The sequence below is a fragment of the Cricetulus griseus genome (genome assembly GCF_003668045.3).
Source record: "Cricetulus griseus strain 17A/GY chromosome 1 unlocalized genomic scaffold, alternate assembly CriGri-PICRH-1.0 chr1_0, whole genome shotgun sequence".
Classification (NCBI taxonomy): Eukaryota; Metazoa; Chordata; class Mammalia; order Rodentia; family Cricetidae; genus Cricetulus; species Cricetulus griseus.
Genome location: NW_023276806.1, coordinates 64,800,619 through 64,826,851, shown reverse-complemented (window position 1 = coordinate 64,826,851; position 26,233 = coordinate 64,800,619). Strand labels below are relative to the sequence as shown.

At 49.6% G+C, this 26,233-nt stretch overlaps 2 protein-coding genes across 3 annotated transcripts in view; one reads left to right on the top strand and one right to left on the bottom strand.

Moving 5' to 3' along the window:
* Positions 1–948: 948 nt before the first annotated feature.
* Adar (adenosine deaminase RNA specific) lies at positions 949–21,989 on the top strand. 2 transcript variants are annotated; one of them, XM_027393266.2, is made up of 15 exons: positions 949–976; positions 3,438–4,860; positions 7,226–7,409; positions 8,641–8,786; positions 9,319–9,457; positions 9,577–9,761; positions 14,164–14,389; positions 14,639–14,810; positions 15,391–15,484; positions 16,008–16,130; positions 16,367–16,500; positions 18,160–18,342; positions 18,741–18,853; positions 19,142–19,269; positions 19,404–21,989. In XM_027393266.2, exons 1-15 carry the CDS (start codon positions 949–951, stop codon positions 19,648–19,650), a joined length of 3,525 nt encoding a protein of 1,174 aa, XP_027249067.1. In that variant the 3' UTR covers positions 19,651–21,989. The 2 variants fall into 2 exon arrangements, with proteins under 2 accessions (XP_027249067.1, XP_027249068.1); XM_027393267.2 differs by having other exon boundaries at positions 14,164–14,311; positions 19,404–19,650.
* The window catches only part of Chrnb2 (cholinergic receptor nicotinic beta 2 subunit), a 19,118-nt gene continuing 14,859 nt past the window's right edge, over positions 21,975–26,233 (bottom strand). Inside the window, exon 7 of the mRNA XM_027393268.2 lies at positions 21,975–25,800. Within this exon, the coding sequence (XP_027249069.1) occupies positions 25,630–25,800 (171 nt within the window). The 3' untranslated portion in view covers positions 21,975–25,629. The remainder of the gene's footprint in view (positions 25,801–26,233) is intronic.

Here is a 26,233-nt window from a genome sequence, read left to right as displayed (position 1 = left end):
TCCCCAACCAAATTGATGTCCCACACAAATGATGTAATGACATGTTCAATGTGACTGGCAGAGTGGCAATAAGAAACACACTATAAACTGTGATTGGATGTACATTCTCTTAACTTCTTCCTAGATGTGAAGCTTCCCAGAATGCATTGTCATTCACTGTAGATCTTATTGAAATGTATATTTACTAATGTAAGTATATTTTAAAACAGGGGGGAAAAAGAAAAAGAAAAACAGCTTCACAGAAAGTACTAGTGCAAGTGCCTGCTGGAAAGCCAGGCCCAGTGGTGCACGTCTATAATCCCCTGCACTCAGGAGGCAGAAGCAGGAGAAGTATGGTGAGGTAAAGGCCAGCCTGAGCTACATACTGAGTTCCAGACTAGCCTGGGTTACAGAATGAGACCCTGTCTCAAAGACCAAAAACAAGGGAAAGGAGGAACATTCTAGACCAAGTAACAGAATATGCAAGAAGATATGAATATCCACAAGAAGGTATGAAGTTTGAGGCAGCCAACAGGGTGGACGGGGCTAGTGGGGACAGGGCATCTGCCTGATAGTCACGCTGGAAAGGGACAGACTTGTAAATCTCTTAACTGGGATTAAACACGGAAAAGGAACTTCCTCACTGGGCAGAGGGGTGCTGTTGAGTGCCCAAGTGAAGCTTTCCAAAATACCGTGAGCCAAAATAAGCTTGTCGGTGACATAAATTGCACCCCAGCTCTCAGCTAACATATGAATAGTGCATTGCTAGCGAAGGCGGAGTGGCGAGGAAGGCCGTGAGTGGGGACTGCCGCGGTCCAGCCCTTGGGGTGGGCGGGATGCTTCTCTGGGGCCGAGAGCAAACTCCTCCTCCTGGCCCAGCCATCGGGCGGGGGAAGCCGGCTTTTCCAGGAAACGAAAGTGAACTCTGGGGAGCCATCTTGTGGCCCAACTGCAGGTTTGGCCGGCGCTATGGCTCAGGGGCTCAGGGGACCCGCAGGTAAGCCCGCGGGGTCTGCGTCCCCACGTCCCGGTTTGCGGAGTGTGAGTTGTGTGGGTCGTGCGCTACCTCATCAAGCCGATCCGCCTCCTGGGGATTTGTATGCAGTTAGTTGTTGTAGCGTTGAACAATGCAGGAAGGAGGCGTGGGAGAAGGTGGACCTGGGTCTCTTGTGCCCGACCCTGAGGACCCAGGCCAAGGCAGACTCCCCTCCCCTTTCTGCTTAGGGCCGCTGACACCTCGCTGAGCTGCTGTAGTCCCACTTGAACAACTGTTCCTACCTTAGGGCCCTTCCCCTTTGCTCTCTTTGAACTTCCTGTTAATTTTAAATTTGCAATTTGCTTTCAAGTAACCTACAGGGTTAGGGTTAGGGTTAGAGTGTCTTTCCACAGCTTATGGGGTAAGCTGCAGTGGAATTCTGCTTAGCGCTCAAGTGAGAAGTGCTGTTCTTGTGCTGCCGTGCAGTGTTTTGAAGAATCCGGATTCCGAGGTGTCGTGCTGTGTGCCATTCTGAAAAGCAGTGGGGATGAAAAACGGATGCTTGGCGCTGAGGGCCAGAAGTGAGGAGAAGGTTGAAGGCAGAGAGGTAGAAGAAAACTTGAGTAGAAGTAGAAATGTTCTTTATCTTGATTGGGTGGTGGTGATAGTAGTGGGTTTCTTTTTTGAGACTGTTTTTATGTGTTGCCTTGGCAGCCCTTGAGCCATCCACAACTCATTCCTCCTTAGTGCCCTTGCAGGCATGCCCCACTCAGGGTTATACCTCCAGTTTTAAAAAGCTACTCGGGATGAACCATGGCTTCACACTTGGTAGGCAAGCGTTCTACCACTGAGCTATAGAAGTGTGTGTGTGTGTGTGTGTGTACATTTAAAACTTAATTTTGGGGGGCATGGTGGCACATGCCTTTAATCCCCTCACCTAGGAGGCAGAGGCAGGTGGATCTCTGTGAGTTAAAGCCAGCCTGGTGTACATGGTGAGGCATTGTATCAAGAAACATACCCCAAAAGCCAACTTTTAATTAATGGATGTACAGGCATACATGTATTCCTCTCTGTGGAGGTCCAAGTCCCCCCAGGGTTGGTCCTTACCTTGTTTGAGACAGGGTCTCTTGTTGTATCCAGGGTTGGCCCTCAACCTTTCAGAAGTCCTGCAATTACTGTGCTTATACCATACATCAGGCTTATTTGTGGGTTCTAGAAATTCAACCTCAAGTCCTTCGAGTTGTGCTTTTACCCAGGGTCATCTTCCCAGCCCTTAATGTTGTATTTTAAAAAGCCCTTTCCTAAAACCACTGAGGACATCTGACTTGAAGGAAAAGCATTTATTTATATATAGTGACTTTGAGGAATAGTCAGTCCCAGTAAGTGACTGTTAGCAGCTGTTCTCAACTGAGACTTGGTTTTTAGGGGATGTTTAGGGGTGAGAAGACAGAATAATTCCTTCTCTAGTTCTACCTTCCCAAAATAACTCAGTAAATTCATTACTGTTTCTTTTCATTTTTGCTCATACTGGCACATACACACACATACACTCTTGTGGGTTTTCCCTTTTTCTTACTAGAAGAGAGTATAACATACATGTGCTCTGCCATTTACACTTTTAACATATACCCAAATTTTCTGTGATCAGAGTGCACATGTAGCTGACTGTTGATGATGTAAGTCACTGATGTAGAAGCTAAGGAGCCCCATGGTGGGTTACTACAGTCGTGATTAGGATGGGTAAGATACCCAGTCATGAAAGGGTGGAGAACAGAAGTCTGTGACTCAGCTCCCCTGTAGCCTTCAAGAGAGTCAGGGGAAGGCTATGAATGCCTCAAAAACATTACTGTATGTTTGCTCCAAGTTTGCCAGCATGGGGAAGGCAAGCAAAGTGCTGTTCCCATCCCATGAGCAAATCACCACTGCTCTCCAGCAGGGTGCATGGGAAGCTGGGGAGATAGGATGGAAGTGGTGAATAGACCCTGCCTGTTCCCATGTCCCGGTGAGCCTTGATGCCAACTGAAGAGGGAAGAAAGACCACTTGCTGTTTTTAGACAGCAACTCCCTAGCTTCCCTAAAACCAAATTCTGATCCTCCGGGGACCAGAGTGGCTAACAGGTAAATCTCTGAGAGCCCTTTACCACATGGAGATGGCTCTTGCTAGTTACACTCTTCCTTCAGCTGGGAGAAAGTTTCATCCACTCTTAAATTCCACTTGTCAAGATCATCCACATGACAAAACTCTAGAGACTAAAGGGGCTGTGTGTCTTGCACCCTCTTTCTCTGTGTCCCGGATAAGCTCCCAAGCAGTAGGCAGTAGTGGACTAAAGTCACCTAGTGAGGACATAGGCCACAGCTCAGTCAGCTACCCTGCCCACTAAGAATCTGGAACAGCTTCCCCAGGCAGAAACTGGAGGGATGACAGCAACAGGCTCATATATGACTCTAACTCAAGCTCTGTCCTCCATGTTGTCTTCTGCAGGGGTGTTCCCTCACCAGGCACGCTCCTACTTGGACCCCAACTATGAGCATAGCAAGTGGAGACATCCACAGCCACATGGGCCTGAGTCTTACCCCGGGAGTTTCCAGCTCCAGCAGATAGACTTTCTCAAAGGGCGGCTCCCAGAAGCACCCCTGATTGGACAGCAGTCCCAGTCACTGCCGCCATCCCTCCCAGGACACTGGCCCAGGTTCCCAGGGCAACCTGCCCAAGGCAAGCAACTGGAAATCTGGGGTTTCCCCAGAAGTGTGGCTCTCAGAACTCAGGGGTTCCACACAGGACTCCCACTTCCTCTCCCACCCAGCAGTAGGAGTCTGCCATGGAGAGGTGCTGACAGGCTTTGTTCACACTTCCGGGAGCTGAGCATCAGTCAGAATCCGCAGCAAAAGATCCTAGGCCGCCTGGAGGAGCTTGGTGAGGGGAAAGCCACCAGCGCCCAGGTACTAGCCAGAGAGCTCAGGGTTCCAAAGAAGGAGATCAATCGTATATTGTACTCCCTGGAAAGGAAGGGGAAGCTGCATAGAAGAGGGGGATCTCCTCCTCTGTGGAGCCTTGCACCCCCACATCAGGCTTGGACTCAGCCCTCTAGAGCTGTGAATCCAGATACTTGTGGCCAGACAGTCCCTCAGGAAGAGCCTGGTTTGGACAGTGAAGACAGAGACCCCGCCTCTGACTTAGAAGGACTTCCTGAGCCTCTTGACATGGCGGAGATCAAGGAGAAAATCTGTGACTACCTGTTCAATGTGTCAAACTCCTCTGCCCTGAACCTGGCTAAGAACGTTGGCCTCACCAAGGCCCGAGATGTGAACGCAGTGCTGATCGACTTGGAAAGGCAAGGCGATGTCTACCGGCAAGGGGCCACGCCTCCCATCTGGTGCTTGACGGATAAGAAGCGGGAGAGGCTGCAGATAAAGAGAAGTACACACGGTGTTCCTGCAGCTGTCCCAGAGGCTACCAGAAGCACCTCATTCCCCATCTGCCACTCACCCCCATCAGGTGCCTCAAGCAGCCTGGCAACCCCCAAAAAAGTAGAGAATGGGCAGGAGCCTGTGATAAAGTATGAAAGTAGGTATGAGGCCAGACCAGGGCCAGTGAGACTGCGAGCACACGCTTATCACAATGGCCCCTCTAGAGCAGGGTATGCTGACTCTGAAAATGGCCAGTGGGCCACAGATGACATCCCAGATAACTTGAATAGTATCCACACAGCACCAGGTGAGTTTCGAGCCATCATGGAGATGCCCTCCTTCTACAGCCCTACCTTGCCACGGTGTTCACCATACAAGAAGCTGACCGAGTGCCAGCTGAAGAACCCTGTCAGCGGGCTGTTAGAGTATGCTCAGTTCACTAGTCAGACCTGTGATTTCAACCTGATAGAGCAGAGTGGACCGTCCCATGAACCTCGGTAAGAGACCACCCAGGTATCATGCCTAGCTTTGAGTCAGGTGCTCTGGTTCCTGCACTGTCTCAGCTCATTTGTCAGTGGTGGCCTTGGTGGCTCCTGTCTTTGCCTTCTCTCTTTTCCACCTTTTGGCTAAATCATCCTTGATTCGTCCCTTCTCTAAATGCTAATCGTGGAGGCTAGACCTCAGGGTAGCCAGAATCCTGGCTGAGCAAGGGGAGATTGACTCTCCTGGCCGAAGTGAACTTGCGTAGAGATGACTACCTCTTGTGTGCCCGTATCTACCTTCTTAGGCCATCACTGCCAAACTGAGCAGGTGGGCTGGGGCCGGCTGAGCAGGCAGAATAACAGCACTTGCTAGGCAGAAGCAGGTGCACTTCCCACCCCAGCCTCCGCTTAAAGGGAAAGAAAGGATGTGTCAAACACAGAAAGCTGCCTGCCAGTCTTATCAAAGGTGGTACTTCTGCTTTCGCACACTTCCCTTGCACAGGTAGATGGACTGCACTTGCTGCTGCTGCTGCTGCTGCTGCTGCTGCTGCTGCTGCTGCTGCTGCTAAGCCAAGAAGTCAAGTTCCCGAGCTCAGGCAGCTGGCCAGACTTTGGCACTGTGGCAGTGGTTCTCAACCTTCCTAATTCTCTGCCCTTAATATAGTCCCTCATGTTGTGGTGACCCCCAACCATAAAGTGATTTCCTTGCTATCTCATAACTATAAATTTTCTACTGTTATGAATCGTAGTGCAGATGTGCAGGATATTTGATGTGTGACCCCTGGTTTCCAGGGGTGTAGGTTCCCCACAGTGACTTGTTTCTTCCTTAACTTCCTTCATGATACCAAGTTACCACTTCAGGAGAACTGCTAAACAAAGGGGGTATGTTTATCCCCAAACTACAGAGCCAGGACCCATTTTGGGGCTAGGGGCTAGCATTCTTTCTCTCTCTCACCACTCCTCCAAAGAATTAAGGGAAAGCTGGGGGCTTTGCCATTAGTCATTCTTTGGACTTCAACTATATAAAGAACTTGAATGCTGCCAGGTGTGGTGGCACACACCCATAATCCCAGCTCTCAAGTGACTGACTCCGTGTTGGGAGTACCAGGTTAGCCTGGGCTAATACATAGTAAGACTCTGCCTCAAAGGGGGGGAGGGGAATGAAAAGAAATGTTATATTATACTTGAGTGTTTTGAAGACCTAGAAAGTAGGAGGCCTTACCTCCTTCTCTGAATGAATGAAATGAATCCAGCTTGAGTAAAAAGCTCAGACATTTAAAAGGTTGAGCCAAGGAGACTGAGGCTAAGGCCAGAGTCTAGGGCCAAGTGTTTTGATTTTCATCCCAGACCTGGGACAGGCAGAGCTATAGCACTGCACAGCAATCTAAGAAGGACAGATTGTTATAGTGACCTGAGACACATCACCCACCTACAGGACCTTCAGAGTGGCTCCTCAACCACCCTCCAGCCTCCTGTTTCCCCTCTCATACCCAGCTCCCCTTCCTCCCTTTTTACCATCTAGCAGGTCCCTGCTACAGGGCAGGTGTCTGCTGTGGTCTGAGGACTTTGAAAAGGAGCACAATGCCTTTAGGACCTCCATGGAGGAGGCCAATCCACACAGTTGGCCAGGGGTTGTTAGCAAGACTGTCCACCTATCTCTTTTGTGCACTTTTTATTGTTAAGAAATGATAGCGGAAGCTGGGCATTGGCGCACGCCTTTAATCCCAGCCCTTGGGAAGCAGAGGCAGGCGGATCTCTGTGAGTTCCAGACCAGCCTGGTCTACAAGAGCTAGTTCCAGGACAGGCTCCAAAACAATACAAAGAGAAACCCTGTCTCGAAAAACAAAAACAAAAACAAAAAACAAAAAAGAAATGATAGCGGGCCAGCATACCTGCAATCCCAGCACTGGGGAGGCAGAGGCAGGAGAATGTGTAGTACAAGGCCAGCAAAATCCTGTCTCTAAAACATGGTGGGCCAGCAAGATGGCTCAGGAAGTAAAAATACTTGCCACAAGCTTGACAGCTTGAGCTCAGTCCTCTGAACTCATGTAGCGAAAGGAGAAAACTGACTCCCACATGTTGTCTGTGATACACACACACACACACACACACACACACACACACACACACACACACTAAACTAACACAATCAATGAATAACAGACACCACTGGGTGTGGTGGCACACACGTTTAATGCCAGTACTGGGAGTCAGAGGCAGGAGGATCTCTGAATTTGAGGACAGCCAGGGCTGTGTAGAGATAGAGACCCTAGTAGGTACTTGGTATATCAGAGCATCCTGGGGTAGAGAGAGATCTCTTTTGAATGAACAGAGGGATGACCCAACCTGGTGTTCACACATCTAATCACTTTCCACCAAGATTTAAATTCCAGGTTGTCATCAATGGTCGAGAGTTTCCACCAGCTGAAGCCGGCAGCAAGAAAGTGGCCAAGCAGGATGCAGCAATGAAAGCCATGGCCATTCTGCTTCGGGAAGCCAAAGCTAAAGACAGTGGAAACCCAGAAGAATTATCGAACTGTCCCATGGACGAAGACTCAGAGAAGGTAGGTGTTCTTCCCTGGGATCAGTAACCCTCAGCTGTTGTGTGTCAGGATCTGACAGACTCTGGAAGTTGTCCTGTCTCAAATAGTCAACAATCCTGAGGCAGCACCCCTATCCTACCCCTCCTCACACCCCTGCCTACCCTTCCTCTTAGCCAGCTCCTGGTCTGCCTTCCTGGTCTGATTGTATTTGCAGAGTGTCAGGGTCAAAAGAAGCAATAATAGTTAGGATTCTCTGGAGGAACAGAACTTATATAACAAATAATTAAAAGGGTTTCTTAGATGAACACTTGGTATGGTCAGAGTGGTCTAATGAGGGCCGTCTCCCAGCTAGGAGGCTGCAAACTGGTAGCTACTGAGCCCCTGAGGCTGAGTGCCTTGTCAGTCCCAACCTGGCACTGAAGGCTTGAGCAGTTCTCAGAGAGCTGCTCTAATGTCCAGAAAAGCCAGTTCTAATATCAGGGAGGGAGGGAGAGGGAGGGAGGGAGGGAGGGAGGGAGGGAGGGAGGGAGGGAGGGAGGAGGGAGGGAGGGAGGGAAGGAAAGAGGGAGGGAGGGAGGGAGCAGCAACAGTACAGATGCACTCCTCAGTAAGAGTGAAGGCCAGGCACCTTTAATACCAGCCCTAGGGAGGCAGAGGAGGTGGATCCCTGTCAGTTTGAGGCCAGCCTGGTCTACAGAGTGAGTTCCAGGACAGGCTCTAAAGCTACAGAGTAACCCTGTCTTGAAAGAAACCAAAAACCAAAACCAAAAAAACAACCAAAGCCTTCCAGGCCATGTCCTTTTATCTGGGCTACTAGCATTTAGGGTGGTCTCCTCATATCAGCTAAGCTAGCAGGACAATCCCTCAGACATGCCCACAGGCTAGTCTGATCCAGACAGCGCCTCACTGAGACACCTTTCCTTTGGGTTTTAGCTGTGTCAAGTTGACAGTTAAAAACCAACCATCACAGACTTTGAATTCACGCTCCTCTCTTCTCCTTTAGAAGGCCACTCCTAACATTTAGTTGCTTGAAAGAACGACTTAGTTGGGCATAGTGACTAGTATTTGCAGCATTTGGCAGGCTGAGGCAGGAGGATTACCTTAAGGTCAAGGCCAGCCTGGGTTGTAGGAGGAGACATCGTTTCAAAAACAATGAGATAAAGTGTCAACACCATAAAGTGTCTACACCCCACTGCCCTCTGCTATGGTGATCTAATAAGAGTTTTGGCTTGTGCTTTCTTCTTTTCTCCAGCCAGCAGAGTCTCAGACCTCCAGCTCCTCAGCAACATTATTCTCTGGGAAGAGCCCAGTTACCACACTGCTCGAGTGTATGCACAAACTAGGGAACTCCTGTGAATTTCGCCTCCTGTCTAAAGAAGGCCCTGCCCATGACCCCAAGTATGTCTTTATGTGTGGTGTCTCCTGTGGATGTCTCCCCCAAAGTAGCTAAGACACTTACCTCAGAGATGAGAAGTCGTTCCTCTTTATGGTCTCTCCCGTTACAGTCTGGAAAGGGGCCTTCAGGGCCTTGCTGCTGCTATGAAGCAGAGAGTCTGGGATTAGGAGTTCGAAGGGACCGAGGACTAGGTAGGGTCACAGCATGGACAGCTTGACGGTCACTGTTGGGACAGGAAGGTTGAGAATCTGGGCATGCCTTAGCAGCTCCCTGCTTGAGGGTTCTGTGCACATACTTGTTCAAAAGAAGACTCCTAGAGGGTGTGAGGAGTGACACTTGCATGTTGAGTGGTTAGCCAGGTCACGAGACTGGGGGCAGTGGATGGGCGGTTCGCACTAGCTGTCCAAGGCCAAAATAACTACACAGAGGTGATGTGAATAAGAGCTACAAGTAATGGAGGGTGGCCGCCGACAGGGGCGAGGCAGATCACTGCAGCCCAGCCATTGTGATCCTTTGCCCATCATTTTCTCTAAGATTCCAATACTGTGTAGCAGTAGGAGCCCAGACTTTCCCCACTGTGAGTGCCCCCAGCAAGAAAGTAGCAAAGCAGATGGCGGCAGAGGAAGCCATGAAGGCTCTGCAGGAGGAGGCAGCCAATTCAGCTGATGACCAGGTAGGGCATTGTCCTGCTCAAATCACAAGCCATTTGTTACAGTGTGGGCAGAGAAGTCTTTGTGTCCCTCTGACTTTTCTGACATGTTGCTGGTTCCTCTTGGACTAATTCTCCCTTAGTCTGGAGGTGTGAACACGGAATCACTTGATGAGTCTGTGGCACCCAACAAGATCAGGAGGATTGGTGAGCTCGTCAGGTACCTGAACACCAACCCCGTGGGCGGCCTGTTAGAGTATGCTCGCTCCCATGGCTTTGCTGCTGAGTTCAAGCTGATTGACCAGTCCGGACCTCCTCATGAACCCAAGTGAGTGTCTTAGTCCTGGCAACAACTGCGTGTCAGCGGGTGAGGGTGGCCTGTAACCTCAGGGTAAGAAACGGTGCACATTAACTTCTGTCCGCTTCATCCCTTTCCAATTGCCCTTCTGTAAACATTTTTATTCTATGTGTGCGGATGTTTTGCCTGCATGTATGTCGGTGTACCGTGTGTTTGCAGTGCCCGTGGAGGCTAGAAAAGGGCCAAATTCCTTGGAACTGAAGTTATAGATGTTAGGAGCTACCGTATGGGTGCTGGGAATCAAACCGAGATCCTTTGGAGGAACCATCTCTCCCCTCACCCCCATATCGAATTTTTTAATTTTAAAAAGTAAGGAGAAAAATCTTCATAAAAACAACATGGGGCAGGGACACTAGGGAGATGAGTCAGGGTGAGGAGCACTAGGAGGCTCTTGTAGAGAATCCAGGTTTGGTTCCCAGCACTCACAGGGTGACTCACAGCTATCTGTAACTCCAGTTCCAGGGCATCCACCTCTGGTCTCCATGGACACCAGACATGTACATGGTACACGTTCATCCACGTGGGCAAATATTTAGTGTGTGTGTGTGTGTGTGTGTGTATGTGATTTTTAATTTTTTAAATTATCTTTTGGATCAGCAAGATGGCTTATTGGATAAGGGTACCAACTCTGATGACCTAAACTCTATCCCTAGGACCCATAGTAGAAAAAGAGAGGGCTGATTTCACAGATTGTCTCTGGGCACCATACGTTCACTGTGTGTGTGTGTGTGTGTGTGTGTGTGTGTGTGTGTGTGTGTGTGTGCGCGCACGCGAGTACTCACACGCTTCCCGGGAGGGGGGGCACTTTTAATTAAAACTAATGTCTTGCTATTTTAAAATTGCTTTATTTTTAGTAATGCAGTCATTGATGTTTCCAAGTCCACATGTATTTGCATTTCCTCATGAACTACTTCATTTGACATAACCCATTTTCTTTTAGAGTGTTACTCTTTAGTCTTTTAGAGCTTTTAAAACAATAAAAACATTAGTCCTGTGATGATTATGCCCCAATCTAACGGGGCCCAGAAGAGCTCCTGACTACCCCCACTTCAGGGTGCCTTTGTCCAGTGTGGAAGCTGCTGGGAAAGAGGGGGAAAGAGGACATGGGCTCCTGCCCCTCCCTCTGGCGAGCCTCCTTCTCTTTAAGCTAGGTCACATGATAGTGGGAGCTTTTAGTGACACCTTCTGTAATATTCTGGGAATTCAGTAATTCACTTGGAACATAAGAACCTTGGAACTGGAATTAAAGACATGAGATGCAGCAGACTTAGGACTGTAACAGTGTTGGACTTGCCGTGTGGCTTGTCCTGGGAGGCAGATGCCAATTTAGTAGCTATTTTATTTCCATCTCATGTGGTCCTTCCTTTGTGTGTATTATGCTGCATCCACTTTTCCCTCTCTTTCTTGGTGACCTTAACTCACTTGTTGGTTTTAATGTCTAAATGCTGGAAAGTGCTGAACATGTCTCTGTAACCCAGACCTCTCAAAGCTCCACATTCCTGTATCCAGTTACGTACTTTAACTTCTAATCAGACATATCCTAAGCGGAGCTCTGAGACAAGACTTTCCTGTCGTAGTAAACACCACCACTGCTTACCCATCCTCAAGCCACTAGGATTTCTAGTACTGGCCTCGAAATCACAGAGTTCTGGGATTACAGGCCTGTGCCACCACCGCCCGGCTAACAACTTCTGATATAGTGCTTTCGCCGTTGTGTGCTAGACATGATGTAGGCACACAGCAGAATGTGCATGGCTTATTTGCAAATACCATGCCATTTTACATCAAGAACTTAAGTGTTCTGCAATTCCAGTGTCCTTGGGGAATCCTAGAAGCACCTCCCATGAACACCAAGGGACACAACTGTACATCTCTGTTCCTGTGGTGGGAGGACAGACCTAGTCAAGGGACCGAGAGATGTGATGGATGAGCAGGGAGTGAGGGTAAGGCCAGCCTCTACCAGCTGTTTGCTGAAGGGCACATGGCCTGCCCACAGGGCCTGCCTTGTAGGTTGTCACTTTACCATAAAAACAGTAGGAAGTCATTGAAGGTTTGAGTAGAGCATCCGTGGTCTCTTGTCCCTTTATTAGCACTTTTCTGCTAATTTTTGTTTTCTCCTTTGAGAGTACCCCTCCAGGTCTTTGCCTCAGATTCCCACCTAAATCACTGTTGGCAGTCTAAACTGATAGCTTATTTCCCAAACCAGGCCACCTGCCTACCTTGCCCCTGTCAGGAAGTTTGAAGGAAGCATCCTTCCTTCTACATCAAGTCTAGGTCCCCTCCCCTTCTGTGCATAAGGACTGATTGTTTCCTGATCTCCCTTCTTCTCCTGGCCTATTGACCTCAGCTGTATGTATGCAAACTCTTAGCCGTTTTTGAGAGACCATGTCTTGACCTGCTTCTCTCCAGGCTCTACCCCATTTCTGTGCTACTCTAGATACCAGACGCCTCAAAAGGAATGTTTATAGTCACTGTGTACTTTCTTCACTCCCTCTGAGGGCTGGAGAGATAGCTCAGCAGTTAAGAGTGCAGTCTGATCCTGCAGAGAACCCTAGTTCCCAGCTCAGTTCCCAGCACCCACACATGGCAGCTCAAAACCACCTGACTCCAGCTCCCAGGGCATCCAGCACCCTCTTCTGGCCTTCACAGGCACTGCACAGATAGCTGCACCTACACAATTGAAAATAAAAGTAAAATCTCAACTTACTAGGCTAAAAAGCCCAACCACTGTCTGAATGCAGTTACTAAGCAGTTGTGATGTGGCCAGCATGACTGAGGGGCTGAATTAATCATTCACCTAATCCTTTAGTTCACTTAAATTTGGTAGCTTCCATATTAGAAAGCATGGCTCTAAAGGATTCTGATTTCATAATTAATAAGCTTAATCACATTCTGTCATGCATACACAAAAGTATGTATACAGGGCTTATCCTTTCCAAAGACAATGGCCACAAGCTCCTCCTGGTCTCCAGAGGCAGAGGCCCTGGCGTTTTCTCTGCTCACCCAGACCTTTTCTCGCTGCCCTCACTTCATTCTGAATTTTGCCCACTGGCTGGCAGAGACCTGTCAGCACAAGCAAAGAAAGGAACAGAGGCGTTCAGCTGCTTCATATCTGAAGGACAGTGGGAAGCTCAGTATGGATGGCGAAGACTGGGCTGTGCCTCTCTCTTGTGCACCATTGGCTTGTCCAGAGCTACGTTTGCATTAGGATCTGACTGAAAGCTAGGATTCCAGAAGGCTGGTAGATTTCCAAACTGCTGTGCTCTGGCTTCCTTCTGAGTTTGTGGGAGCCTGCCCCAGTTACAGTAGGGACTCCTCCCTACTTCAGAGCCCATGGTCCTTTTTTTCCCTTCCTCCCCCCACTCCACCATAGTTACAAGCTTGCAGGAAATGGACAAATAATTCCTTGTGAAAGTTTGGCTCCTTGGCCTAAGGCAGACCTTGTTGCAGTCACCTTTCTGGGGTTGTCAGGAGGTATACAAGGAAACAAAATTGGATACTTTAGAACTCAGTATTGGGAACACAGCTCAGTGGTAGAGCCCTTGGTTGGCCTCTTAGAGTGGGGGAGTCAGACAGTGCTAAATACCTGAGTATGTGGAGAGACAGATATCCTTCATTTCTACTTGAAAAGAAACCTGTTTTGTGTGTGCGTACATGATTGTGGGGTGGGGTGTAATGTCATTCCTCAGTCACCAACTATTTTTCTACTTTTGTTTCTTTGTTTTTAAATATGGAGACAGGGCCCCTCACTTGGCTTGGAGCTTGCAGACCAGGTTAGGCCAGCTAGTCAGCAAGCCCAAAGGATCCACCTGTCTTTTTGCCTATGTTGCTGGAGTTACAAGCATGCTGCACCACCATGCCAAGCATTTTTTCTGGTGGGGGGGGAGAACTTGGGTTCTTGTGTTTGCAAGGCAAGTACTTTACCAACTGAGCCATCTTCCCAGCTCGTAAAGAAACCCTTTCCAGTACTCTCTCATCTTCCCTTTTAACAAGGAGCAGCTCGGAGCCTTTGCAGGTAACGCTACAGCGTCTAGACAGAATTTAAAAGATGATATGAATTTTATAGTCACTTCCAGTTTATGTGAAGTAGTACTGTTCCCATTTATATAATGAGATAAAATTTACCTTTAAAATATGTTTATAGTTCTGATAGGTCTGGTTAAAGGAAAATACTAAGAAATAGAGCAACTGACATCTGGATAGCAAACAAACAAACAAAAACCGTATAATTCATGAATAACCAAAATCCGAGGAGTGCCTCCAAATGAGACAAGCAGTCCTCTGGTTTGCAATAGTGGCCTTGTTCTAAGCAAAGGCAGCTAGCCACCAGGGGCTGCCACTGCTTGGCTTCATTCTCATTCTCTTCCCAAAGGTTTGTTTACCAAGCAAAAGTTGGGGGCCGCTGGTTTCCAGCCGTCTGTGCACACAGCAAGAAACAAGGCAAGCAAGATGCAGCCGATGCAGCCCTCCGTGTCTTGATCGGGGAGAGCGAGAAGGCAGAGCAGTTGGGTTTCGCAGAGGTAACCCCAGTGACAGGGGCCAGTCTCAGAAGAACTATGCTCCTCCTTTCCAGGTCCCCAGATGCACATCCAAAGACAGTTAAGACATCTGCTTTTGGTGCTCTCTTTTTGGGGGGATGAGGGTGGGGTTCTGCTTGCTCCTCCCAGAAGACGTTGGCTCTTCACTTTGCCTTATTTATCTCTAGGCTTCAGTCTTGGTCTCAGTAGAGTGCATGTCTGGGGTGCTAGATGTGGGATGGGGGAAGATGACTTCCCTGCCAACAGATGTACAGGAGGCAGGCAGGCAGGCAGAGGTCTCTGGTCCCGACACTGCTCCTGTCCCCACAGCTTCCTCTCAGTGGCAGCACCTTCCATGACCAGATAGCTATGCTGAGCCACCGGTGCTTCAATGCTCTCACCAACAGTTTCCAGCCCTCCCTGCTCGGCCGCAAGATCCTGGCTGCCATTATTATGAAGAGAGACCCTGAGGACATGGGTGTTGTTGTCAGTTTGGGGACAGGTGAGTACACCCTGAGACATTGGCCTCTTGGTGAGGAGCAGGTCTTTCCCAGCCTCTGTGGAATCACTGTGAGGAAATCCAAAGGTGAGGACCAAAAGACTCCACATGGACTGAATGTCTTCAAAGTTGTGACATGATGCTCAAAACATTTTGGAATTGGAGCTGTTAAGTTTTTTTGTTAACTGCTTAGCTGTAAACACTACATAAATAGCCCAGAGTCCTTGCAGTCTCTCTGGCCCTCAGCGTTTGAGTTAAGGAGCACTCGGTTTCTGTTCATTTCACCTATAGTCAGTGCAGATTTGGACTGAGTTTGGGGTTTGACTGGGATTTGTTTTGGCTTGGGGATTTTGTTTGTTTTGAGGCAGGGTGGCCCAGGCTAGCCTCAGACACACCATCCTCCTGCCTCAGCCTTTCAGATGCTGAGGTTATAGCAAGATTACTGTGCTGCCAGGGGTGGGCTCTTCTCCAGGTGAAAGGCAGAGAGTCTAAAGTCTGTCAGCTCAAGGCCATCTCTGCCCCTCAGGCTCCACCTGCTTCACCAGCACCCTGATTGTTTCAGTTTTGTTTTTTGTTTTCCCAGGGAATCGCTGTGTGAAAGGCGACTCTCTCAGCCTGAAGGGAGAAACAGTCAATGACTGCCATGCAGAAATCATCTCCCGCAGGGGCTTTATCAGGTGAGCAAGATGGCTGAGAGCATTTAGCTGTTGTGGGGCCCTCCCAGCTACCAGTCCACTCATATTGAAACCCAGGCAAATTGGCAGCGGTCAGTTGGTCCTGTCTTTTGCAGCCTGTTCCTTTTGTGACCTGGCTGCATGTTTTCCAAAGTGACCTCTTCGTTCTCAGGCCTTAGGAATGAAGCAGCCTCTCCCTCCAGCTGAGACCTGTACTCAATCTCTGTCCCTGCCAGCTTTCTTTTTGGGGTCACATTTAACTTGTGAAGAGCAAGTCAGGGAGAAGCAGCAGCTAGCCATGGAAGGTCTTGAATCAGTGCACTCTGCCTGGAATCCTGTGTGGCCTCTCCAAAGGCTACCTCTTATGACATGCAGAGATCTTCCCGGTCCCTCTTCCACCTGAGAAGCTGAAAGCTGTGTACCATGGAGGTCTTCCTTACCTGGGCTCAAACCAAGGGCAGAGTGTGGAGGTGTGTTCTGCTCTGCCCAGACTGGAGCTGCCTCCCAGCCAGCTTTCTTTTGGTAGGTTTCTCTACAGTGAACTAATGAAGTATAACCAACACACTGCCAAGAACAGCATATTTGAGCTTGCCAGGGGAGGAGAGAAGCTCCAGATAAAAAAGACGGTTTCTTTTCACCTCTACATCAGGTCTGTACCCCTGGCTTGGATGTCCACATGTTCCTCTGGCTCCAAACCCTGACCTGTCAGCTGTGTCTGCTCTGTGTTTGAGGTGCATACCCAGATGGCAAAGGCGTTCCTGCCACCCAGTACCCATACAGGCTTAAGAAAACATCCCTGGCTTTGATGACAATGGGTTTCAAGACCCATGAGTTGGAGGGAGGTCTGCAGGGGGAGTCATCTTAACTAATGCCATTGCTTGGCAGCACGGCACCGTGTGGAGATGGAGCCCTTTTTGACAAATCCTGCAGTGACCGTGCTGTGGAAAGCACAGAGTCCCGCCATTACCCTGTCTTTGAAAATCCCAAGCAAGGCAAGCTTCGCACCAAGGTGGAAAATGGTGAGTGACAGGTGACCTCCCTTCTACTTACAAAGGTTCTGTTCTGCAAGACTGCCAGTGGGCATCGAGGCTGCAGCATGGACATGAGGGGGAGGTCAGGTTCCAAGGGGAAGTCTGTAGCCCAGGAGAACAGGGCATCTCTAGGCTGCTTAGGAGGCAGAGGTGTCCATGGAGCTCAAAGAAGAGTCTAGCTAAAAATAAAAGGAGAGCCACCCTCTGTGTCATGGTCATGAAAATGGGGTGTGCAGAAATGAAGAGAACGGATGGGAGGTGGGGTCCACTGAACTGACAGATCCTGCTGAACAGCCAGCATCCTGAGCTCCTGCTGAGGCGGTACCCTGCCCTCCAGAACCCTCTCTTGTGTCCTCCAGTGTCTCCTCACCTCATTCCTGTCCCTTCATCCTTCAGTGCCATCCAGATGGTCCTCAGACATTAATCAGGCCCTTTCCTCTCCCTACTACATACCCTAAAGTATGAACACAGTCACCATACAAGCCATGCTCTACTCCTAGAGCATTACCTAAGGAGTGAAGGTGTGTGTCCACAGAAACACACGAACAGGCATGCTCATGGTAACATAAGTCACAATGGCTAGAGTGGAACGAACACAGGTACCCTTACCTAACCAAATGAATGAGCTTCAGGTTCAGAGATGAGAGAAAGAAAGACGACCAAAATCAGCTTCTGGCCTACACACACCTGCGCATGTCCTTGCATGCACACAAAAATAATTATACTAACGAGTACAAACACGCACCCCTACTACACCTTCGCACTAAATGGTAATACAAAACTAGGGCTATGTCTTAGGGTTTCTATTGCTGTGATGAAACACCATGGCCAAAAAAAAGTTGGGTAGGAAAGGGTTTGTTAGGCTCATACTTCAGCATTGCTATTCATCACTGAAGGAAGTCAGGGCAGGAACCTGGAGGCAGGAGCCGATGCAGAGACCATGGAGGGGAGCTGCTTACTGACTTGCTCCTCATGCTTTGCGAAACCTGCTTTCTTATAGAACCCAGGACCACCAGCCCAGGGATGGCACCACCCACCATGGGCTGGACCCTCCCCCATTGATCACTAATTGAGAAAATGCCTTACAGCTGGATCTCATGAAAGCATTTCCTCAACTGAGGCTCCTTCCTCTCTGTTAATGCTCGCTTGTGTCAGGTTGACACACAGAACCAGCCAGAACAGACTAATAGCTGAGGGAACGTGGTTCCCCACTGGACTCTGCAAAGGCAGAAGCCTCCAGCCTCACCTGCACTCTTCCTCTCAGCCTGCTGCTGCTGCTGCACCTGCTCTTCCTTCCCTGAGACCCAGACCCCTTGCTGTCTCGGGACCTTTGCTTGTGCTGTTCTCTGTGTCTGTGACACTCATGCGGCTCTTTTCCCCTTGCTTTAGTTCCCCTGGCTCCTCTGCCCTCACCATTTCCACACTGTCCCCATCAGAGCACCCTTTGAGTCTTGTGAGTACTATGAGCATGTGTGTCAGTTTGCTGGTCTTTCCTCTCCCTTTCTTTCCTTTCATCCCACAAACATAGCAAGAAGCAAAGTCTTGTTCTGCTCATCATTGTTTCTCAGTATCAAGCACATAGTAGGACATGTAGTAGGTGCTATAAAATTCGAGCAGCCAATGGCCCATAGCTCATCTCTCATGCAGGGGAAGGCACAATTCCTGTGGAGTCCAGTGACATTGTACCCACGTGGGATGGTATCCGCCTTGGGGAAAGACTCCGTACCATGTCCTGTAGTGACAAAATCCTACGCTGGAATGTGCTGGGCCTGCAAGGGGCACTGCTGACTCACTTCCTACAGCCTGTGTACCTGAAATCTGTAACACTAGGTAAGGGACTAATTTGGGAGCTGGAACCCACCTGACTTTGGCTCAGATCCTAGCAAGCTGTAGACCATGCTGTCCTGTATGCAAGAGAGCTGGATTTTTACCTTAGGAATGGGGTCTAATTGCCCAGTCTGCTGTGGCAGGGAAGGTGGGCATGGTCAGTAAATCGAAGAAAGATACGCCAGGCTGGGTCTGGGGGTGCAGTGAAGACCCTTAGAGCCTTATTGTCTTTCTTCCCACCTGCTCCCTGTCATGTGTCTTGTGTGGTCACAGATGCTTCGAATCAAAGGAGCTGTTTTTCTGTCCTGATGACTTTCTCATCCTCCATCTCCTTGTGTGCCTCTCCTCTTGGTAGCACTTGCTGCAGACCCAGATGCAAACTTGCTTTTGTTTTCACCCAGGTTACCTTTTCAGCCAAGGGCATCTGACTCGTGCTATTTGCTGCCGCGTGACCAGAGATGGGAATGCATTTGAGGACGGACTACGCTATCCCTTTATCGTCAACCACCCCAAGGTGCAATAACCCCATTCTGTTTGCTTTTGGAACATACCTCCTTCTTATACAAAGCTGTGTACTGTGGGAAGGGAAGACTTTGCTGGGCTCCCAAGAGCCAGCTTTTCTACCTTTTGGGTGTCTAGGCTTAAGCTCTGTCTGAAGTAAATCTGAGCCATGGTGAAGTTAGTGCAGCTCTCAAGGGGAAGATCAGGGCATCGTACTCCCAACACAGAAGTCTTGCATCCCTATTCCCAAACCTTTGCACTGAAAGTGTTCCCTTTCTTCCATCACTCCATGGGCTCCTAGGTCGGCCGAGTTAGTGTGTATGATTCCAAAAGGCAATCCGGAAAGACCAAGGAAACAAGCGTCAACTGGTGTTTGGCCGATGGCTACGACCTAGAGATCCTGGATGGCACCAGAGGCACCGTGGATGGGTAAGGAGGTGGGAAGTCACAAGGGCAGGCCTGTGCCTGCTAGTCTCCAGAGTTAATGGCCACCCACCTTCTGTAAGATTCACCTTAGCCCCCCTCACCTGCTTCCAGATGAATAACCAATGCTGTTTCCCTAGACCAGGGAAGGAGTTGTCTCGGGTATCCAAGAAGAATATTTTCCTTCAGTTTAAGAAGCTCTGCTCCTTCCGTGCCCGCAGAGATTTACTGCAGCTCTCCTACGGTGAGGCCAAGAAAGCTGCCCGTGACTACGAGTTAGCCAAGAACTACTTCAAGAAAAGCCTGCGGGACATGGGCTATGGGAATTGGATCAGCAAACCCCAGGAGGAAAAGAACTTTTATCTCTGTCCAGTACCCAATGACTGACAGTGGGGCGTGTTTCCCATGGGGTCAGAGGGAGTTCATGGCATTCCTCATCACATTGGGCCAGAGTTCAGGGGCTTTTTTTAGACCCCTCCCCCCCTTTTTTAATGGAGGAACCATAGTAGACGGTACCAGGACCTTGGGTTCCTATTTATCCTGCTTGCTTTGGGATTATGAGGTGGGGGTTTGGCCAAGCCCCCGCCCCCTTTCCCAAATGAAGAGGCAGAGATTAAAGAAGAGGGGGCACTGTCATTCCACATGTAGCATAGCCAGTCCCCGAGCCCCTGCAGCCTGGTCCCTTCCAGTTTAGTTTCGTGGAGTTTTTCCATCTCCTTTCCTTTGCTACACTGACCTCTTGTGGATTTGATTGCATTCCCATCAGTTCTCTGTAAATCATGTCAGGGACTATGATTTCACCTCTGTAGATCTGCGGGTCCCTAATCTCCCCTCCTAGGATTCCTTCTGTGGTGATGTTTCTCCTTCCCCACTCCAGAGGACGAAGAGGTGAACATAAAGGATTGGTGAAATGTTTACAAGGGCAGGAGTTGAAAACTGTGGTCAGGGGTTGTAGGGCAGTGGGAATGTGGTAGAATGTGGTTGGGACAGGCAAGCCCTGCCCAGTAACAAACAGGCCGTGCTGGCCCGCCAGGGAACTTCCCTTCCTGGGCAGCAGAGAAGGTGAGAACCAGATGTGGAACTGGGGAAGTGCTCAAGCCGAGCAAGGTCCCCAGTGGGGACCCACAGAGCACTAACTGGGTGCAGCAACATCCCCTGGGATGTAGCCACATTCCTGTCTGCCCTTCTGTAAAGCACTCCTGGAATCTGGCTCTATCCACGTGTAGCATGGGGCACAGACCAGCTGTTTGTGAAAAGCTGAGGACAAGTCATGGAGGGTAGATCATCTTTGTCCAGACTGAACAAAGGGAAATGCAAACCATCATGTTGGTGAGGTACTGGTCCACGTGGGATTCTTCTCATGGCGCTGTTACCAGCAGAAGTTGACAAAGCCTTGTGTAAAATTAATGTTTCTAAAAGGCCAGAGGTATTGATTCTGGACTGCATTACAGACTTGAGATACAAATATATTTTTGCATTAGTGAATGTACTTTCATTTTAACAGATGGCTTCAGAAGCTGGTTCATGGGCGAGGCACAAAGGGACTTTGAGCTCCTGACCTGCCCCGCCTCTTCAGGAATCTATATATATATATATATATATATAATGTACAGCAGTGTTATAGGAGACAGAACAGGCTAGCCTCCCACTCTGGGGTGGGCTCCATTGACTCCTCCTCCCCCTAACACTGAATTATGGGTATGTAGGAGCCTTAGCCTCTGTATAGAGTCTGGCTCTAGCATCAGGTCAATCAGACAGCTAGACCCTGCTCCATTCTGCACCATAGGACCAAGCCCATGCCTTTCCTCTGAATGGTGTGGCTCCATCTGGGAACAGCCAAGTCAGTGGTTTCCTGCACTCCCTTGCTCACCCACCCCTCAGTGCTGCCTGACTCTCCCACCCTCTCTGGCCCTCTGCCAACAGCAACTATATCATTTGCACTTTGATTCTAATGGCTACTGTCTCCTCAACCTATGATCAAACCTGACCAACACGAGAACCTATGTCTTAATACACTGGGGATGTCTTTGCACAACACCAAATTATCGTATGGGAACTGCTCGTGTCTGCTGTAGCACCATGTTTGTGGTGTCAGCTGGAGGCATGTTACGTTCTGGCACCTGCTTCTGAGGCAGAGCCATGCAGGTCAGGGACTCTTCTCCATTGATTCCTTTGGCCCCTCTGGTCCTTCCTGGGTATTCATTTGGCAGAGCTGATTCAGTAGCCTCTTCCTCAACCAGGCACACCGGGCTCTCCAGCCAGAACCCCATCTTTACCCTCGAGATCCTGCCTAACAAACTTGTGGTTCTGGGTGTCTGCAGATGGAGGAGAGCAAGGTAGCCCTCTGTTCTCTGGGCCCGCTGAAGTGAGCCACTAAGCAGAGAGGCAGAGCTTCCACCGTGTTTTCTTCACTTGTTTGTGGGATCTTTTGAGAAGCAAGGCCTTCCCTCCACACCGTTTAATAATTTCTGTGGTTGATTTGTCTGAACTGTGGCTGTCTTGCATTCTTTGACTAATCACGTGTAAGAATTGTCAATGCTTGAAACTATTTCCTGTACTCAAGTTGAAGGGGTCTTTGTTGGCCTTGGGGTTCTGACCATGACTCCAAGAGAAGAGTAGGGAAGAGCCCAGGCATAGCCTTGGTGCTGTGATGGATGCAGTCCCTTCTTGTGTCCCTTAAATGACAGTATACCTTTCTCAGAAATAAAAACACTGAAGCAACAGGACTGTTAGAAAGTTTCATGTCTTGGTGCTTGGGGGAGGTGAGATTGGAGACAGAGACCTGTGACATATAAATCTCTGACCACAGCCACAGCTGTTTCGAGGTCCCCACTGCTCCGACAGCCTGAGTAGGTAGGTAATGAATTGGGAACTCCAGTCATGACCTCAGCTCTTTTCACTGCTTCACACCACCCCTCCCCATCTGAGCCCACCTCTCCTTTCTTGTTCGAAGGGGTTTATGTAGGATTCCAACGCCCCAAATGAAGAAACAGCACTGGAGACTGTCACAAACCACTGCTCCTGCCAGCTTCACCCATGTTTTCCTCCCCACGGCATTCAGCCTTGACCACTCCTGTATGTGCCTTTGGAAGGGAGTTGCAGCTGGGAATCGGGATGGATTTGGGTACATCTTTTAACTTTGTGACTGGTATCCTAAGTCTCCTTCTTAAACTTAAAGGGAACTTAGCTTTTCCTACATAGTAACTTCCTCCAGAATTCCCGGGAAGACTGGACTTTGGCCTTTCAACAGGAATATCATACCTCAGGACACTGAGGTCAGAAGACCCAGTGACATGTTTCAGGTCACAGCACTTAAGACCAAGACCTTATGTGGTAATTTTCACCACCTGTTTAGGTGCAGTGCTCAGGGAACTGAGCAGTTTTAAAGGCAGCTCAAAGTGACAGCTCCTGCTGTCCTGGAGTCCCAGATGCCCCTGTCCTCAGGCAGCCACTGGCCCATGTGCGCGAAAACAGAGTATTCCAGTCTCTGATGTAGCCAGCATTGCAGGCTAGAAGTGTTGCTAGGGTAGAGTACCGCTTGGTATGCACAAATGGCTCCCAGATTTGAAGATAGTAGACAGTTTTCTTAAAACCTGACGTGAAGCCTCAGAGGCTCACCCACGGCTTCACTCTGGTCCCAGGATCTGGGCACAGATCAAGCCTGCCAGCTGACTGAAGCCACATGGGCTGGGAAGGACACCCCAGCCCACCCTGCCCCTGCTGGTTCCTTACAGAGAGTCTTCCCCAAAGGTCCCTTCTGGGCCCAGCCTCCTGGCCATTTCTTTTGCATCTGATAAGGGGAGCTGATGATGCTGACCGGGCAGCACACGCTGCCACTCACCTTTTGTTCTGACTAGTGCAATACCTTACCCTCCCTTACTTGAGTAGGGGTTCTCTAGCATTCTCCCCTTGTGATTGTGCCAATCTTGTCTGGAAGCCCCCTTCCCCAAACCAAACAAAGTAACAAGACATATTTGGAAACAATTTTTTAAGAGCTAAGAGTTCAGCTACAGGGGTGGGGGTGGGGTGGTAGGTTTAGGGGGTGAAATGTGGACCATGGCAAATAGTCCAGGAGTGGAGACAAGGACACGTAAAGATGAGTGTACTGAAAGTGTGTGGGTGGGGTGCCCTACCAGTTCCCAAAGTTTTAGTCCTTTGGGAAGCATGTGACCAGCACACTGACAGACTTCTCAGACATGATGGAATAATTACTACAAGTGGCATTGTTCTGTCCAGTTGAGTTTGGTGAATGAGAAACTGGCCAATGTAAGTGAGGCTCAACAGCCACTTCTGCCTGGAAGCAGAGGAACTATGTCACCTTGCTTGGGGCATAATTCAAGGAAAGCTCTAAAGACCTTTGCTTTCCTCCCTAGGAGGTCTCCCACCTGCCCAAAGGCCCTGATGACAGGCAGTGACAGGTACCAGGCACTCTAAAGACATGTTCTGCTGCTTGTCCTGGTCTCTGGGGAGCTTTCTTCCCCCCAGGACTGTCGGAGGTGGAGTCCCAGAGGATAGATAGGCACAGTGGCCAGTCCCCCATTGTCCTTGTTCCTTACAAGGAAGTCCTTCCCTTCCTCTAGTCACCCCAGCCTCAAAAAAAAAAAAAAAGTCTGGAGGCCCTGTGTTCTGCGTGCTTTCAGCTTTCTGCACTCTTGGCACTACCTGCTACAGACTTGTAGGTCTCCACATAGGCAGGGAGCCTGTGGGCCATCTTTCCAGGCAAAAGTGATTGCCAGATGACTGGAGCTTGGCCACTGATGGGAATCCCAACTCATTTCTTCACTGCCACTCCCATGCCACCCTGTCCCAGGTTCCCATCCAGGTTCAACAAGCCAGGTACCTAATTCTCTCCACAGACAGCTCCACGTAGGGGGCAAGGAACCTCCCAACATCACCAGAGGTAGAAACAGAAGGCCCCAAAGTGGCAGGGACTGAGTTTCCCCAAAGTCTCCCGGTATACTTCAGGGTTCACTGTCCTGACACCTGACAGCCTCCACCACCCTCACCTATGGCACTCTTCCACAAAAGGCTGCACCCAAAATGGGAAATAGCACTGAACCAGGACCCTTTACACCAATGGGTCCTTCGCACCCATCACAGCCCTGCCAACCTCTGTTCCCACTGTACAAATGCTGAAAGCAGGTTCTAAGATGGGCACTGTCTGTCTGACATGTTCAACAGGACATGGAGAGGAGTTGGAACAAATTGCTCTCTGGCCTTTCCAGCCCAGGCTGGTGACCAATTTGTACAACAACCAGTTACAGAGGTAGTAAAGTCAAAGGTAGTGACAGCAACAGCTGATAGGGTCTCACAGAGGCTGGAAGGCCTGCACAGGTGCTGCCCTCCACAGGGGCAATGCCTTTCTAGTTGCTGTTCATGATGCTGGGGTGCTTTCTCTGGGGTTGGAAGCTTGGGGCATGGGAGGCCTAATACAGGCTATTTCTTGTTCTAGTAGAAGGAGGTCTCTCCTGACACCAAGCAGAGATGCCCACGACCCCATCTGACAACTGAGAAGTGCACTAAGGCACAGTTCAGATTCACAGTTCCCTTGGATCCTTCAAGCAGTCTGTGGCCTTGGAGCAAAGAGGGAGGGGCTTCCTCACTTTCCAGGCCTGTTCTGGATCTGTAACATGGTTCCTGCTGGAATCCAGCACTGTAAGAGTTCTTCTGAGACTGTGAGCCTACAATTCTCACCTCGCTCATGACCTTCAGAGGTTCCCCTAACTCCTTACCTTTCTAAGTGAGAAAGGAGAGGGAAATCTAGGGGTGTAGAGAATTCTGCACCGGCAGAAGGGAACCTGGAACTGGGCTCTGGAGGCCTCCAAAGCACAGGCTGTGAGACTAAATTGAAGTGCCCCGGGAGACTGTAGGACCAGCTGAAGCTCCTAGGAAGACCCCCCTAAAACCGCAAGTCCTCCCAGACCAGCTGCTGTCCACTTAAGAGGGTGGGTACCAATTCCTGGCCACACTGCTCTGCATCTATCTCAGTAGTCACCACTGTCAGCCTGGCTGGAGAATCTGAGCCCCTCTTCCCACCTCCTCTTCTACATGACTTGGAGGCCACAGATAACTCTGTCCCTTTCTTGGCCCCTTCTCCAGCACCCTTCTCAAGGTGGCTGGCTCTAAGACCTCTGGCCTCTACTCACCAGCCCTGGCTCCCAACATTAACACTGTTGCCTGAATTAGCTCAGGAGGGGAAGGAGAAGGCTTGAACACAAGGCAGCTGGTCCAGCCTCCAGGCTGGAGGGCTATGTGAGAATGGTGGTGTGAAATAGGGCTTCCGTGGAGTGGGGACAGACCCGTCTTCCACCCAGTACTACTGAACCCCAGGGGTCACAGGGTGAAGAGCTGCAGATGTCTGAAGCCTCACTTGGAGCTGGGAGCTGAGTGGTCAGGGTGGAGGAAGGTAGTAGCGGTGTAGTTCTGGAAGAGAGGTTGCAGGAACATGCCGATGGTGCCAAAGACACAGACAAAGACAAAAATCCAGAGGAACAGGCGGTCGATCACCATGGCAACATATTTCCAGTCCTCCCTCACCTGGATGGAGGAAATGTAAGTAGTCCAGATATCAGTCTCATGATAGGAAAGTCCCTACCACACATGCACACACCCCACCCCACCCCTTCCTCAGCAAACCCAGAACAACCATTCACAGCCCTGTTCTTGCCTGCTCTCTAGTACTCTCGTGTCCCCACTACCCCCAGAGCCCATCCAAATCTACCCATAACAAACAGAAGCCTATTTCTTATTGGCTCCCACACTCTAAACTTCATACTTAGTAAAAACGCCATCATATCTTCCTATTTCTCTTACTTCCAAAAAAAAAAAAAAAAAAAAAAAAAAACTGACCAACTCCTACACATACTTCAAAGTCCTTATCAAGTATACTCCTTTTGAAGGCTTCTCTGATCCTTTTGTTCCCTTGGCACTGGGTTATATATTGCCATCATAGTTTTTAGACTATGCCATA